Here is a 13,631-nt window from a genome sequence, read left to right as displayed (position 1 = left end):
ATTACCAGAGGGAGAAACACACTGGGAAACACTTAGAAGGAAAAAATAAGTCAGAATATGAATATTGGTGTTTGCTGTTCCAGTTTTTGACTTCTTGCATAGAAAGTTTAAATGCTGGGTTCATTTGGGACAAATAGAAAATTCTATTGTAAGAATATGATGGTATTTAAAATCCTTGGAATTATTGTGATGCATGCAATACTATACAGTATGTGTTGCACGTTACAAACCATTCCTCTTTGATGTGGACAGCCATAGTTGGGACATAAGCATTACATATGACAATAAAACCCTGCAGAAATCCACAACAGCTTTTCATTAGAGGGAAAATTTAAGCATCCAGGGAAAATTGAAGCATCCAGGAAGGGTCAGTTTTCATCTACAGTTTGACCTTTTCAGTGACCGGTCATCTACAGACATGAATCTGCCTCTCTGCATCTCTTAATCTTCCAAGCTGCAAGATTCGCCACTGCGTGTTTACACTCTGATTGTCATGTTCTGTGTCCCTTTGTTCCCCAGCCCCTCCGGTTCCCACTCCAGGTTCTCCTTTTGTGTTTCATAGCGCCCTCATGTGTCCTTTGTCTGCGTCTCATTTATGTGTCTCTTTGTGTTCCCCATTTGTCCCCTGGTCTTCAGCCTTCCAAATATATCTCTCAGGTCCTGTGTTCCTTTAGTCTTCTCCAGTCACCCCTCCGCAGCCAGTCAACCCTCTGCAGTGTTTATAGTTTCAGCTTTTCATTTTATTAGTCTCTTTTATATGTTTTGTCCCACCAGTCTTTGTAGTTCTCCTTCCCTTTAGAATATTAGTTATGTGGTTGCTTTTCTTGTTTTTAGGATTTTCTTAGGTCATGTGAGTTCCCTCCCTGATTAAGTATTGCTTTCACCTGGTCCTCTCCCCACACACCTGCAGCTCATCTGCCTCCCATCATGCCCCAATTTATTTAAGCCCCGTCTTGTCTGAGTGTCCTGTCGGTCCATTGTCGTTGTCAGTGTTGTTTTGTCTGTTGCGTGTGTTCTCCTGATCTTGCTCATGAAAGAGCTTCCGTTTTGCCTTTTTTGCCAGCATTTGCCTTTGGATTTATGCCCAGCCCCCTAAAATAAAAAGATTTTTACTTCATACCCACTTCTGCCTCGTGTCATCCTGGGTTACTGCATTTTGGGTCCAAACCATCCTCTCAACGTGAAACTGATTGCCAACATCAGGTTCCTTTCTCAAGGTTCCTCTCTGCCAAGCTGCGGCCTTATCTATCCGCTTGCTTCACAGGACAAAAGATGAACTTTTACAACTCATAAGTTAGATAATCATTAAATAATTCAATGAAGTTGAAATGAATTTTAACCCTTTGATGCATGAATTATGAAATCTTCGACCATGGTTTTTTAAACCTTTTTTTTCATTCATCTTTAGGTGTGAATGAAACAAATTTCATATTTACATATTTTTGTAACATTTGATTTACACATAGTTTATTACACGTCCACCTCAGTGGACAGCGTGCATTCTGAACATGAAATATGTTGGCTTGACTTACTGAAGTCCAAATGGAGGGGCTCAAATGCAATTAAGTCTTCAACAGCTGTGCTTAATAGCAAAAATAAATAAATTACAATTTTGAGTACCTGTCCACTGTAGTGACCATTATGCATCAAAGGGTTAATTTTACAATGAAACATTTTGATGTTATGATCAGTAATGTTTGGTTTAACAAGTGAATCATTATCTACACTCATACATAATGTTCATAAGATAGAGTTAAACTACTTTCATGCACATAGAGATGTTCTTACCCACAAATCAGAGAGCCTTCTGTCATGGTCTGGGTTTTTTTCTCCTGCCATTTGCTATGTGGTTTTGAGTCTCCTTTTGCAGGAGGTGGGCGTGTCTGGAGGTTAGGGTTATGCCAGTACAATAAATCTGAGACATTATGTGGTAAAACAACTACCAGAAGTAGACAACAGCAGAGAAATATGATGTTTTCCAACTAAATATCACTTTGGTCATAGGTAATAACATCTATTGTCTGACTTACTGATTACTGAAGCACATTGATCCTACAGCATAGTTGTCATCCATAACTTCAGTGACATGCACTCAACAAAGTCAAACAAGAACTCTCAAATGCATTTTCTTTTCTCATGATAAAATATCAAACTACTGTATATTTCTTGTTCAAACGTAACAATGTTTCATGAAAGCTGTAAAATGAAGCTCACTTTTACCTTTAATAACATACACGGTAAGGTTGGCTTATGTGAGTGTTAGAAAAACACTAATTCAGAAAAGTGATATAAAGTCATGAAGTTTGTATAGATGAGCTGAGGTCGCAACTTTTTTTCCTGTTTTATTTTTTTATTTTTTTGCTCTGGTTGCTGAGCTTTGATTACTGCAGCCTGTGGCACAATACTGGATAATTAAACACACATTCACACTCAGGCACACACATACACACACACATCGAAAAAAACAACTGGGTCAGACATTGCCCTACATTGCTTTACAGAGACAGGAAGAGCAAATGACTGTGAACACAATGTGAGGCAGAGACACAATGCAAGACAGAGAGGCAGATGTTGTGCTACAATCACTTGAAACTTGAGGGAGTAATGAGCAGGCCCACAGCACACACCTCAGTGGGCGTCTGTGTTAAACTACACTCTAATTACGCATCATTACAGAGATAAAGACAGAGGCTGTCCAGTTCACACAGTAAAATGGAATGAGGCATGAAAACACCAACTGGAATACACCAAAACAACATCCGGTGCTCTGCTATACACTAACGCCTAGGAGTACGGTGACCAGATGTCACGCTTTGTCCGGGACAACCCCGAAATTTCATTACTTTTCCAACATCCAGCAAATTGGGACTCTCCCACATTATTGAACATCTCCTGCTACGAGTTTAAATCTTACATAAACTGTGTGGAGAAAACTGTGGCTGTCAATCAAACTAGGAGGCGTGACTTTAACACAGGTCCCAACTAGCATCTACCTGAACTATTAAAATGATAGGAAATGTGAAGAAAATGCTGTAACAGTAAAGACTTGTGGTTAAAGCTAGTCAGGGTGACTCTGAAAAAGTCATTGTGATTTTCCTCAGAGTTGGTTTTCGTGTTACAGCCAGGACTCTGATATGAAACGGTGCCGAAAATCCGAGTCACAAAAATAGGTTTGTTTAAAAGCAGGTTTCCCAGAGAGGTTCATGCTAAAACCCAAAAGAGGTTTTAAGACAGACTAGGGTTATTTAGTTTTAGATACAAGCTAAATCCTTTTAAAGCACGTTAACGAAATGCTGAGAGAATTGAAGCTTTTAAGACCTATTCTCAGAATTTTGAGAAAAAAAGTCAGAATGCTAAGATTAGATCAGTTTTTCGGAGATTTAAGTCAGTGATGTTTTTATTTCCTCTTCCCTAAATATTTACGATAAACTCTGAAATTTTGCTTAAAGCTGCATTTATTTATTGTAGTTTTTAAAAGGAGGGAACTGTTTTAAAATAATTTAAATGAATTTTAAAATTATTTTGGCAGAATATATTCAAAGCCATCATAGAAGTTGCAAAGAGCTTGAGTTAAGCTGTAGTAACTGGAGAAGAAATGGTATGAAACGTGAACTAGGCAGTTTGGGCTTGCTTTTACCACCCCCTAGTGTTTGTTGGTAGAACCGAAAGCAAAATCTATCACCTTGCAGTGAGTTCGTCTTTTTAACACCGTCATTCAATTCCATTGAATTTAAGTTTATTTATATAGAGCCAAATGTCAACAAGTCATCTCAAGGCACTTCACACAGTAAACATTCCAATACAGGTCAGTTCATTAAGCCAAGCAGTAAAAAGTTTCCTATGTAAGGAATCCAGCAAATTGCATCGAGCCACTAGCTAGAGTCAATTTCTTTACAGCAATCATCATACCAAGCAAGCATTTAGCGAAAACTCCCTTTTAACAGGAAGAAACCTCCAGAGGATCCTGGCATCCAGCCATCCGCCACGACTCACTGGGTATCGAGAAGACAGAGCAGACACACGCACACACCAACTCCAACCCACACACACGTTAGAAGCAGTGTTCAAGCTGATGGCCCCCTCCATGAGGGCACCACAGCTCAGCAGAACATCATTGTAGATTCTTCTGGGAAGAAAAACACTTAGAGAAAAAATAAAGTTAACAGCTCAAATAGCAGGAAATAATACAGTTGAAGAGCAAATTGTAGAAAAAAGTGATAGAGTGTGGAAAGAGGTCAGTAAACAGTCTAAGCCTATAGCAGCATAACTACTTAGATAACTCTGGATAACCTAGCCTTTTAGATGGAGGCATGTTGGAGGCAGGGTAAGAGAGAGCTGTCTTTACTGACTGTATTCTCCACCTCCCTTTACTCCCCCAATTGTCCAGATGTGGGCTAACATCAGATTTTAACCTTAGGCCCTATCAAAGAAAAATGTTTTAAGCCTAGTCTTAAAAATAGACAAGGTGTCTGCCTCACGGACTAAAGCTGGGAGTTGGTCCCACAAGAGAGGAGCCTGATAGCCAAAAGATCTGCCTCGCATCCTATTTTTAGATATTCTGGGAACCACCAGTAAACCGGCTGTCTAAGAGCAAAGTGCTCGGTTAGGAACATATGGAACAATCAGGTCATTGATGTATGATGGAGCTTGATTATTAAGCGCTTTATATGTGACAAGGACAATCTTAAAATCTATTCTGAATTTAACAGGCAGCCAATGTAGGGAAGCTAAAACTGGAGAGATATGATCTCTCTTTTGAATTCTAATCAGATCTCTGGCTGCAGCACGTTGGACGAGCTGAAGACTTTTAACTGCATTCTGTGGACTTCCTGAGAGTAATGAATTACAGTAATCCAGTCTTGATGTAATAAATGCATTAACTAGTTTTTCAGCATCACTCCTAGAAAAGATGCTTCTAATCTTAGCAATATTCCGAAGGTGGAAAAAGAAAATCATGCAGACCTATTTAACGTGGGTTTTGAATGACATGTCCTGGTCACAGATAACACCAAGGTTCAATACTTTTATCTCGGAGACTAATTTAATGCCGTTCAGGTCAGGTGATTGACTAAGCAATTTCTTTTTCAGAATTTCTGGTCCAAAGATGTGAATTTCAGTCTTGACTTGATTTAAAAGCAGAAAGTTTAGAGTCATCCATTTTTTTTATGTTTTCAAGACAAGCCTGTAATCTACCTAACCAATTAGGTTAATCAGGGTTAATGGATAAATATAACTGAGTATCGTCAGCATAACAGTGGAAGTTTATCCCATGCTGTCTAATTATTTTACAAATTGAAAGCACATATATAGTAAAAAATAATCGGTCTAAGCACTGAACCCTGTGTTACTCCACAAGTAACACTGGAGTACGAAGAAGATTTTTAATGTACATTTACAAAATGAAATTTATCACACAGGTAGGATTTAAACCAGCCTACCGCTGTTCCTTTGATTGCTACAACATGTTGAAGCTTTTCTAAAACACTGTAATAGAAGAGCACGTCGCGCATCATCCAGAGGGACATCAGGTGCTCCGACAGCCCATGGGACATCAAATGTAGAGGAGAAAAAAATGGCTAGAGCAAACTGGTCCAGAGTACTTTAATAGGTGTAAACAAACAGAACTAAAGTTTTGACAGGTTATGTCTTCTTCAGTTTGAATTCTGAAGAAGACACAATGTGTTGAAACGTTAGTTCTGTTTGTTTGCACCTATGAAAGTACTCTGGACTAGTTTGCCCCAGACATTCTTTCTCCTCTTCCTTTTTTAAAAGAATATTGTGATCTACTGTGTCAAAAGCAGCACTGAGATCTAGCATGACAAGAACAGACACAAGATTCTTATCTGAGGCCATGAGAATATCATTTGTAACTTTCACTAACGCAGTTGTTTTTGAATGCTTTGTAATTCCGACCAGACACGGAGACAGAGGTGAAAGAGAAAGGAAAAGAAAAGGTGGGGAGAGAGGAGGGGGGGGGGGTCCCACAAAAATAAACAATAATGAACAAGAGTCTGCTTCTACACCTGCAGAAAAAGACAAAAAAAGCTTTTTGTTTCTAATAGAATTAATTTCACTTATGAAAATTCCCATCGGTCCCACATTTGGTGAGGGATCTAGTCACCCCACCCAGGAGGCAAAGTAAGTGTTTGTTGTTTTGTGGCACAGATACTAAACTTGGAAATGGCATCATTGAATTAAACTCTGATGACCACCTTTTTACCCTGCAAGAGTTGTATTTCTTCTCCATTAATTATCAGCATAGACTTCCAAAAGATTACTGGTGGTCATTTGCAAGCATACTTTTTTTGCCTGCAGCAGCACAATTTAGCACTCCTGGTGCGTCCAGGGGTCAAATCCAACTAGATGTTTGTATTACTTCTGCAACAATGCCAGTATAATGCAAATTCATGGTGGTGTTAAATATGCTTGGGTGTTATTATGGTAAGAAAGGTATTAGTTGTTTTTTTCCAAAAGTTGTGATGCCCACATTGGTCTTAGCTGTGCTCCAACTGTGTATCTGCTTGAATTAAAAATATGTATATATGACTTGTCCAAGCAGCGGCTTGGAAGTTTCTACAGTGAGTAAAAATGGTATATATTTATGACTTTCATTTATAAAGACACTTCAAAATAATGGGAATGTCTTTAAATATGTTCATATATTGTTAAAAGGGCTCTTGTTCCATTGTTGTTTATAGTTTCTTAAAAATGTGAAGGAATTGTATTATTTTCAAAATGCGAAGCTAATAATAAGTTATAATAAGTTTGGATTTACAAAGAAATCAGCCCCTTGTCCACACTGCTTGTCCGTGAAATCTTCTCCCAACTGTTCAAACAGAGTAATCCAGTGGAGAGCTTTGGTGAGGTTTACTTGATTCCATTTTGCTTATTTTGTCTGTGTTTGAGCATTCTTGTCATCATGCACACTTCAAACAAGGACACGTTTTCTTGCATCCTTCTAGTGAGTGCAATTTTCTGCACTCTTTCCCTCCTTTCACAGTCTCTCATAACCCATCATTAGTTTGTTGCAAGACAGCAACAACTGCAGGACATAAACTTATCTACAAACAGGTTTTACCAAAGTGTTGCTATTTTTTTTTACTTCAGATGAGCTGGATTGTGGTTTTGTTTTTGCAACATCAAATATCAGCAACAAAAACATTCCATACCTCTTCTATCAGCACTCATGTAAGAATAAAACAAAGCAAAAATAATGTAAAGTTTTTAATGCATAAAATATAATTTATGTAATGTGCAGTGTGGCGTTTTGTTTTAATTACACTGCAAAGACTAGCAAATAAATCCAACTTTAGATTATTTTGCTATCATTTGGAATTATAAGCAACTTTTGCTTAACCCCATGCAGATTTTTTTTTAACTTGAAACAAGAAAATTTGTATATATATGTTGTGGTTGATTGGCAATACCAAGTGATGGCAACATCAGGAAAAAGGTACATGAGTAACTAGAGCAGTACCGGCCTCAAAGAAGGACTTGAGAAAGCCTGGAGACTGAAGACATTGGTGGTGCCCGTGGTCATTGGGGCACTTGGGGCAGTAATCCTCAAACTAGAGGACTGGCTAAAGCAGATCCCAGGAAAAACATCAGACATCTCAGTTCAGAAAAGTGAAGTTGTTGGAACAGCTAAGATACTACACAGAACCCTCAAGCTCCCAGGCCACTGGTAGAGGACGGGAGCTTGGAAGGATGAGACCACCCACGGAGGATGAGATGGGAATTTATATATGGACAAGTGGAAGAATAAATGTGCATGTTTCCATTCTTCCATTGTTTTGTGTGTGAACAAATTTCATTGCATGTTGTGTAGCCAATAAAAGTATTTTGAAACATTGATGAGCTTTTCTTGAATGTGAGTTTTGAATAATACAATATTTGGTTGAATTGAACACATGCACTACTAGGGTTGTCACGGTAACCGGTGTAGCGGTAATACCCGGTAAAAAAGTTGACAACAATAATAACCATCTTGTTTTTAAAAAAATATATGTTATCTCGGTGGATTATCGTGGCTGCGGTGAAGGCGCGGTGATCCTTACCAGCCACCGTATCATCTGCTGAAATTACCGGTGGCACATGCCCACTTTGTTGTTTACAACCAAAACTTTTTTGAAGCTAAAGCTGAAATAATGGTCAAAGGAGGAGACGGCAGCTCTCAGGACATTTTTTATCCCTCAAAGAAGACAAAGTCAGAAGTATGGGCATTTTTGGGATATTTGAAGAATGCCGAGGGACAGTTGATAGAAGACGGCTATCCTGTTTGCAGCACGTGCAGAAAGTGTCTGTCAAAGGCAGCAATGCTTCAAATCTCATGACACATCTGCGTGACCATCACCCATAACTCTACAGTCAACGCAAGGCAAGTTAACGTTAGCATTTTAGCTAAAATGTGTGATCCGAGGATTTGGGTTGAGGGAGAATTTTAGGCAAAATTTAGACACAAACTGAGGACAATATTTTCCTGATATACAGGGTTTATTTAGTTGTCTGAAAATGTAACATGTTTAAAAACAATACCGCGATAATACCGGAAACTGTGATAATTTTGGTCACAATAACCATGAGCAAGGCCGGATTAACAATATGGGCAAATGGGCAATTTCCCAGGGGTCCACGAACTCTAAAGGGCCCAGGGCAGCAAGGGCACGAGCAAAATACTGTATCTGTAATCTCCTGCTTTATATTAAACTAGGGTGACCATAGTTTTCCCCAGACATGTCCACTTTTCACTCTCTGTCCGGGGCATCCGGGCGGGTTTCTTGTATTGATGAAAATGTTCGGTTTTTCATCCAGGAGCAGGGATCGAATTATGGGGGAGCTAGATATCCTACACATCCAGGGGAGCCGGAGAAAAGTTTTCTAGCTATATCACATCATTTATGGACTCTCAGCTACCAGCGGTTCTTTTGAGCGGAGAGCACAGAAAGCGGCACAGCGCTGATCGTTGTTGCGCTCCAGGCAGCTGCGTCCAGCGCACGGTCCATTCTCAAAGTGGCACAACCAAAAAACTATAATGAATGCACAATAGTACATGTCCGCACATGTTCTCTACTTTCTGTCTTATTTGTGCCTGAAGCGCTCTGCTACTGCGGAGCTCATCACCTGCGCTGCGGTGATTTCACCTCACTGACGCAGCATCGAAACGCACACTCCCCTTTGTGGTCAGGAGAAGCTTTGATCTGCTCAAAAGTAACTGATGAGGTGAAAAAGTAAGAATACAGGCAACAGTTTTTCTGGAGAGTTTAGAGGAGATGGAAGACGAGAGACAGACAGGACAGTAAAATAGTTAAATAAAAACAAGAAAACAAAACAACGTGTTGAAAAGTAAAATGTAGATTTATCTCCACTACACGTTTTTACCTGTATAAAACAATAAGTTGTACACAAGTAATATTTATACATCTGATACAATTCAGATCACCTTCAAAACTCAGTCACACACCCAGAGCCGTTTCAAGGCATTTTGGGGGCCAAGGCAAAGCAGAACACCCCCCACCCCTTTTGGCTCCCCAGAAGCCTCTGTGTAATTCATACCCTCTCCAGTAGTGTTAGTTATACAGTGTTTATATATAAAAAAAAAGCTCCTCAGACATTACTGACATGTTCTAATATTATCAGATGAAAAACTAAATGATCAGACATGCTTCTCATCTGCTGCTTTCTAAACTTGCAAAAAGTAACAAAACTATTTGAAAGCCACTATTTGTGGATTCTCTGAAAGTTTCCATGGAGTGTGTGACAACTTATTTTTTCATTGATCCTATCGTCTAATCCCACAGCTGAAACAAGCATCCTTAATAATCATGCACAGGAAACTTACCGATGCTGTAGTAAAACAAAAGGTATAATAATTTCTTTTTAATAAAACCTTGTTGCAGCACTAATGCAGAACAATGAGATTTTACAACAAATAAGCAACATATTTACATATGAATTGTTCTATAGACCTTTTATTGGCAGAATCTGATATTAAGTTTAGTTCTTACAAAAAAATGGGTCCCAACGTGGTTTGTGTGGCGTTGCCATAGTGTGACGTCATAGGCACAGATCCCCTGTCCTCTTGTTTGGAAATAGAAATATGATCACCAAACAAACTGTCCACCCGGGCTTTTGCGCTGCACAGAGACGCTTCACTGCCTATGGCTTTGAACGTCAGTTGAGAACGGTTGAGAGTCAGTCTCATGCAGACTGACCAATGAAGAGAGGGCCTCAAGACCCTCTCCTCATTGGTCAGTCCACACGAGGTGGGTCAAAGGTTACCCTGAGCAGGTTACGTGACATCAGGCATTCAAGTATTGGGTATATTTACTGCATATTACAGTAAAATATTCTGTAAATGACCATATTATGGTGATCCTTGGGTCGTGATGATGGGGCCCTTGAATATTGTTGCCCAGGGTACAACAAAGTGTTAATCGGCCCTGACCGTGAGGTTAAATTTTCCCACCGTGACAACCCTATGTACTACTGCTGTAATTCTAATATTATTGTTCAGTTTAATGTAATTTGGGGAAATCAGTTTAACCTTATTCTCTGCTGAGCTGGTGACCTGCCCCTGATGGGTTAAAACTGGTGAACATTGTTAACCCAGCTTTTCTTGATTTTACATTTAATATCAGCATGAAAGGAACAATTCCCAATCTATTCGATATAAAGACATCAAATTTGGCTAGTTTCTATAACAACTTGTAGCCTAAGGGAGGCAGAGCTCATTAAAAATTAAGGTCATGGCAGACAAGGACCAACCCTTGTGATTTAAATGTAGCATTAAGCTCAAGGGGATCTGTTGGAACTCCTATACAACTTGTCTGAGGAGCTGTCACAGCTCAGCCTGGCCACCAGCGACAATCTGCCCAATTTGGTGGCCAGCATCAATCAGTGCTGTCAGACAGAACTGAGATAAAATACTCTGCCATCAATGTGTTTCTGTAAAGATGACCAGCCGGTAGTCTCACACCCACGTATTGTACTCTGCAAACCCTACCACCACCACACAGTGAGTGGCTCACTGGAAACGAAGCTTTTTTCCACAATAGAAATAAAGCAGCCTCAGTTCAAAGCCCTAACAGGTCGAATAAGGATTAGAGAGGCTGTACTTACATGAGCTGAGTCGGAAACTCCGACACGCACCCCTCCTGACACAATAGAAGCAAGAACACCCAGGCTTGCACCCTGCAGGTATCCATTGTGGGAAAAGGGGGGAAATTCCCCGATGTGCGTCAGTATCCAATCTGCCTGGCTCCGCGTCGCCACCGATGGATGAATGGAGCGACGTGCGCAAGCGGTGCGCGCGTGTGGCGATCTGTTCCTCCCTCTCAAATAAACAAGCCCTGACACCTATAATCCGATCAGCCGGGCATCCTGCGCTCTAACAGGTACCTGTGCTGGAGATTTCAGAGTCCGTCTCTCACTCCCCCTCTATCTCTCGTTCTTTCTTTCTCTCTCGCTCTCTTTCTCCTTTTTGTCTCTTTCGTCAAAATAAATTAATAAATAAACAGAGTTGCAATTTTACAAAATCCTACATATAACCTTCATTTTCCTGTGCTATTTGAGGTATGACATATTTTTATGCGATTAGTTTGATGTCACTGTCTGACCTCCATCATCACATTGCGAGTCACAAATAGTTTTTTTTTTTTTGCTATGAAAAACACCTGCTATAAGGAGGGTGTGACTGCCACCCACACTATCAAACGCACCCTGAATACAGATTCTCCGATTGCTTTTTAAAATGCCCCGCAACATTTCACTGTCAACTTGGAGATGTGGCCGTGATTGCTAAAACTTTGCTTATGTTGTGAGACCGGAATCAAAGGCAGCAATAAATAAATAAATTAATTTAAAATGGTGCCCCAAGTGAAAATGACCCCTTGAGAGATAAGGAAAAAACAAAAAGAATCACAGTCTCTTGATTGTCTAATTCATCATCAAATAGTTTGTTTGTTTTACAGATTAGTTAGAAGGTTAATGTACCAAAATCTAAAATGACAGATTATTGAATTCAAGTAATTAAAATGCAATCATGACATAAGTTTGTTCCTGCAAGAGCATCTTTCTGTCTGTCTCAGCCCCGGAGAGAGAGGGGCAAGGCAGCACAAGCAAGATGCATGGGGATTTGGTTATCAGCCGTTGCCTGGCAACCACACACCATCGTGCTTGCTCTCTCACCCGTCTCTCCTCCCCTTTCCCCCCTCATTCTTTCTTTGTTTCTCCCTTGCCACCTATCCACGGCTCTAACTGTACTGCACTGTTGCTCATCGCTGCTCAGTTTTTCCTCATGTAGCTCTCTCACTCCCTGTCACACAGCCTCCTGCACATTTTCTGCTCACACCTTTCTCACACTCATTTTCTTACAGCTGAGAAACAGATGCACCTGCTGATGGGATGGGTGGGGGATGTGAACAGGAGAACTGGGGAGGAGGTGCTGAGTGGAGGAACACACTGTAATAATAAGAATGAATAGGGTTGACTCCTGTGCAGACTTTCTTATCCAACATGTTTTATCTCATTAACAACGAACATCTCAGGCCCTTTAAGGGGGGATGTGTCATCTTATTATCTTGTGTCACACTCTCATGAGGACAAAACTCCTGACAGACATAAATATCGGCAGTTATTTCTCTGTTACATGACTAATGTAATGATACATTAGCAGGAAATACTGATTGAAAACAGAAATGTATAGAAAAAAACTTTTTTTTTCATATTTCACAAAATAATTCACAAACAATATGGATATTGAACTTGGTTTTGGATTTTATAAATCACACCTTAGTCAGAATTAAACAGTTACAAAAAAATTCCTTTTGAAAATATTAATAATAATAATAATAATAATAATAATAATAATAATGATGATGAAAATAATAATAATAATAATAATAATAATAATAATAATAATGATAATAACAACACCATCTAGTGGTGATGCATTATGGTTATGGCTATGCAGATTCAGACCTAAATCTTACCCAACCATGTATTTACATATTTGTTAAACACACATTTTCTATCATTACACGTGGCATTTGTTTAAAACATAAGCAAAAAAAGTCAAAACTGAGCCAAAATCCAGTTTTCTGTGATTGACAGATTGCTGTGACGCATTTCCATTAGGAAGAAGAAGCTTTCGGGTTTGAATCAGTCCGAGTGAACCTCCAGCCTCTGAATTTAAAACAGTGATGATGTCCTAAATTGTTTGACTTGACTGCTAATGACTAATAATTCTACAAGGACACTTTTAATAGGGTATGGTTTCATTGTAAGCACTCTCAAGCTTTTACCACTTCCATGCACTTGAATAAGATGTATTTTATAACGTTTTTGTACTTGCATGTTTATAATGTGCTAAATAAACAAATAAGTTAAAAATATTGAAACGCTGCCTCTGTCTTTGAACGTGTCAAGGTAAAACAAAGCTGCAATAATCCAATATTACTAATCCCATAAACGGCTGACCCAAACTGATTCCACTGGAATCAAGGAAGATGATAACACCTTTTAACCTAAACAAAAAACCTATGGTAAATAATTTTATTTATATTAACTAATCTGCCAGTCCAACTCAACAGCTTTAAATATACATCTAAAAAGTCCGCTTCAATTGGAAGCTT

General features: G+C 39.3%; 1 protein-coding gene across 1 annotated transcript in view; it reads right to left on the bottom strand.

The window, feature by feature from the left end:
- Positions 1-11,415, bottom strand: part of LOC107388870 (voltage-dependent calcium channel subunit alpha-2/delta-1) — a 114,904-nt gene extending 103,489 nt beyond the window's left edge. The window contains exon 1 of the mRNA XM_070550392.1: positions 11,119-11,415. Within this exon, the coding sequence (XP_070406493.1) occupies positions 11,119-11,204 (86 nt within the window). The 5' untranslated portion in view covers positions 11,205-11,415. The remainder of the gene's footprint in view (positions 1-11,118) is intronic.
- Between the last annotated feature and the right edge of the window lie 2,216 nt (positions 11,416-13,631).

This window comes from Nothobranchius furzeri, chromosome 4 (assembly GCF_043380555.1).
Source record: "Nothobranchius furzeri strain GRZ-AD chromosome 4, NfurGRZ-RIMD1, whole genome shotgun sequence".
In the NCBI taxonomy this organism is placed as follows: domain Eukaryota; kingdom Metazoa; phylum Chordata; class Actinopteri; order Cyprinodontiformes; family Nothobranchiidae; genus Nothobranchius; species Nothobranchius furzeri.
The sequence above is the reverse complement of the archived record's forward strand: the minus strand, read 5'-3'. Positions and strand labels throughout refer to the sequence as shown.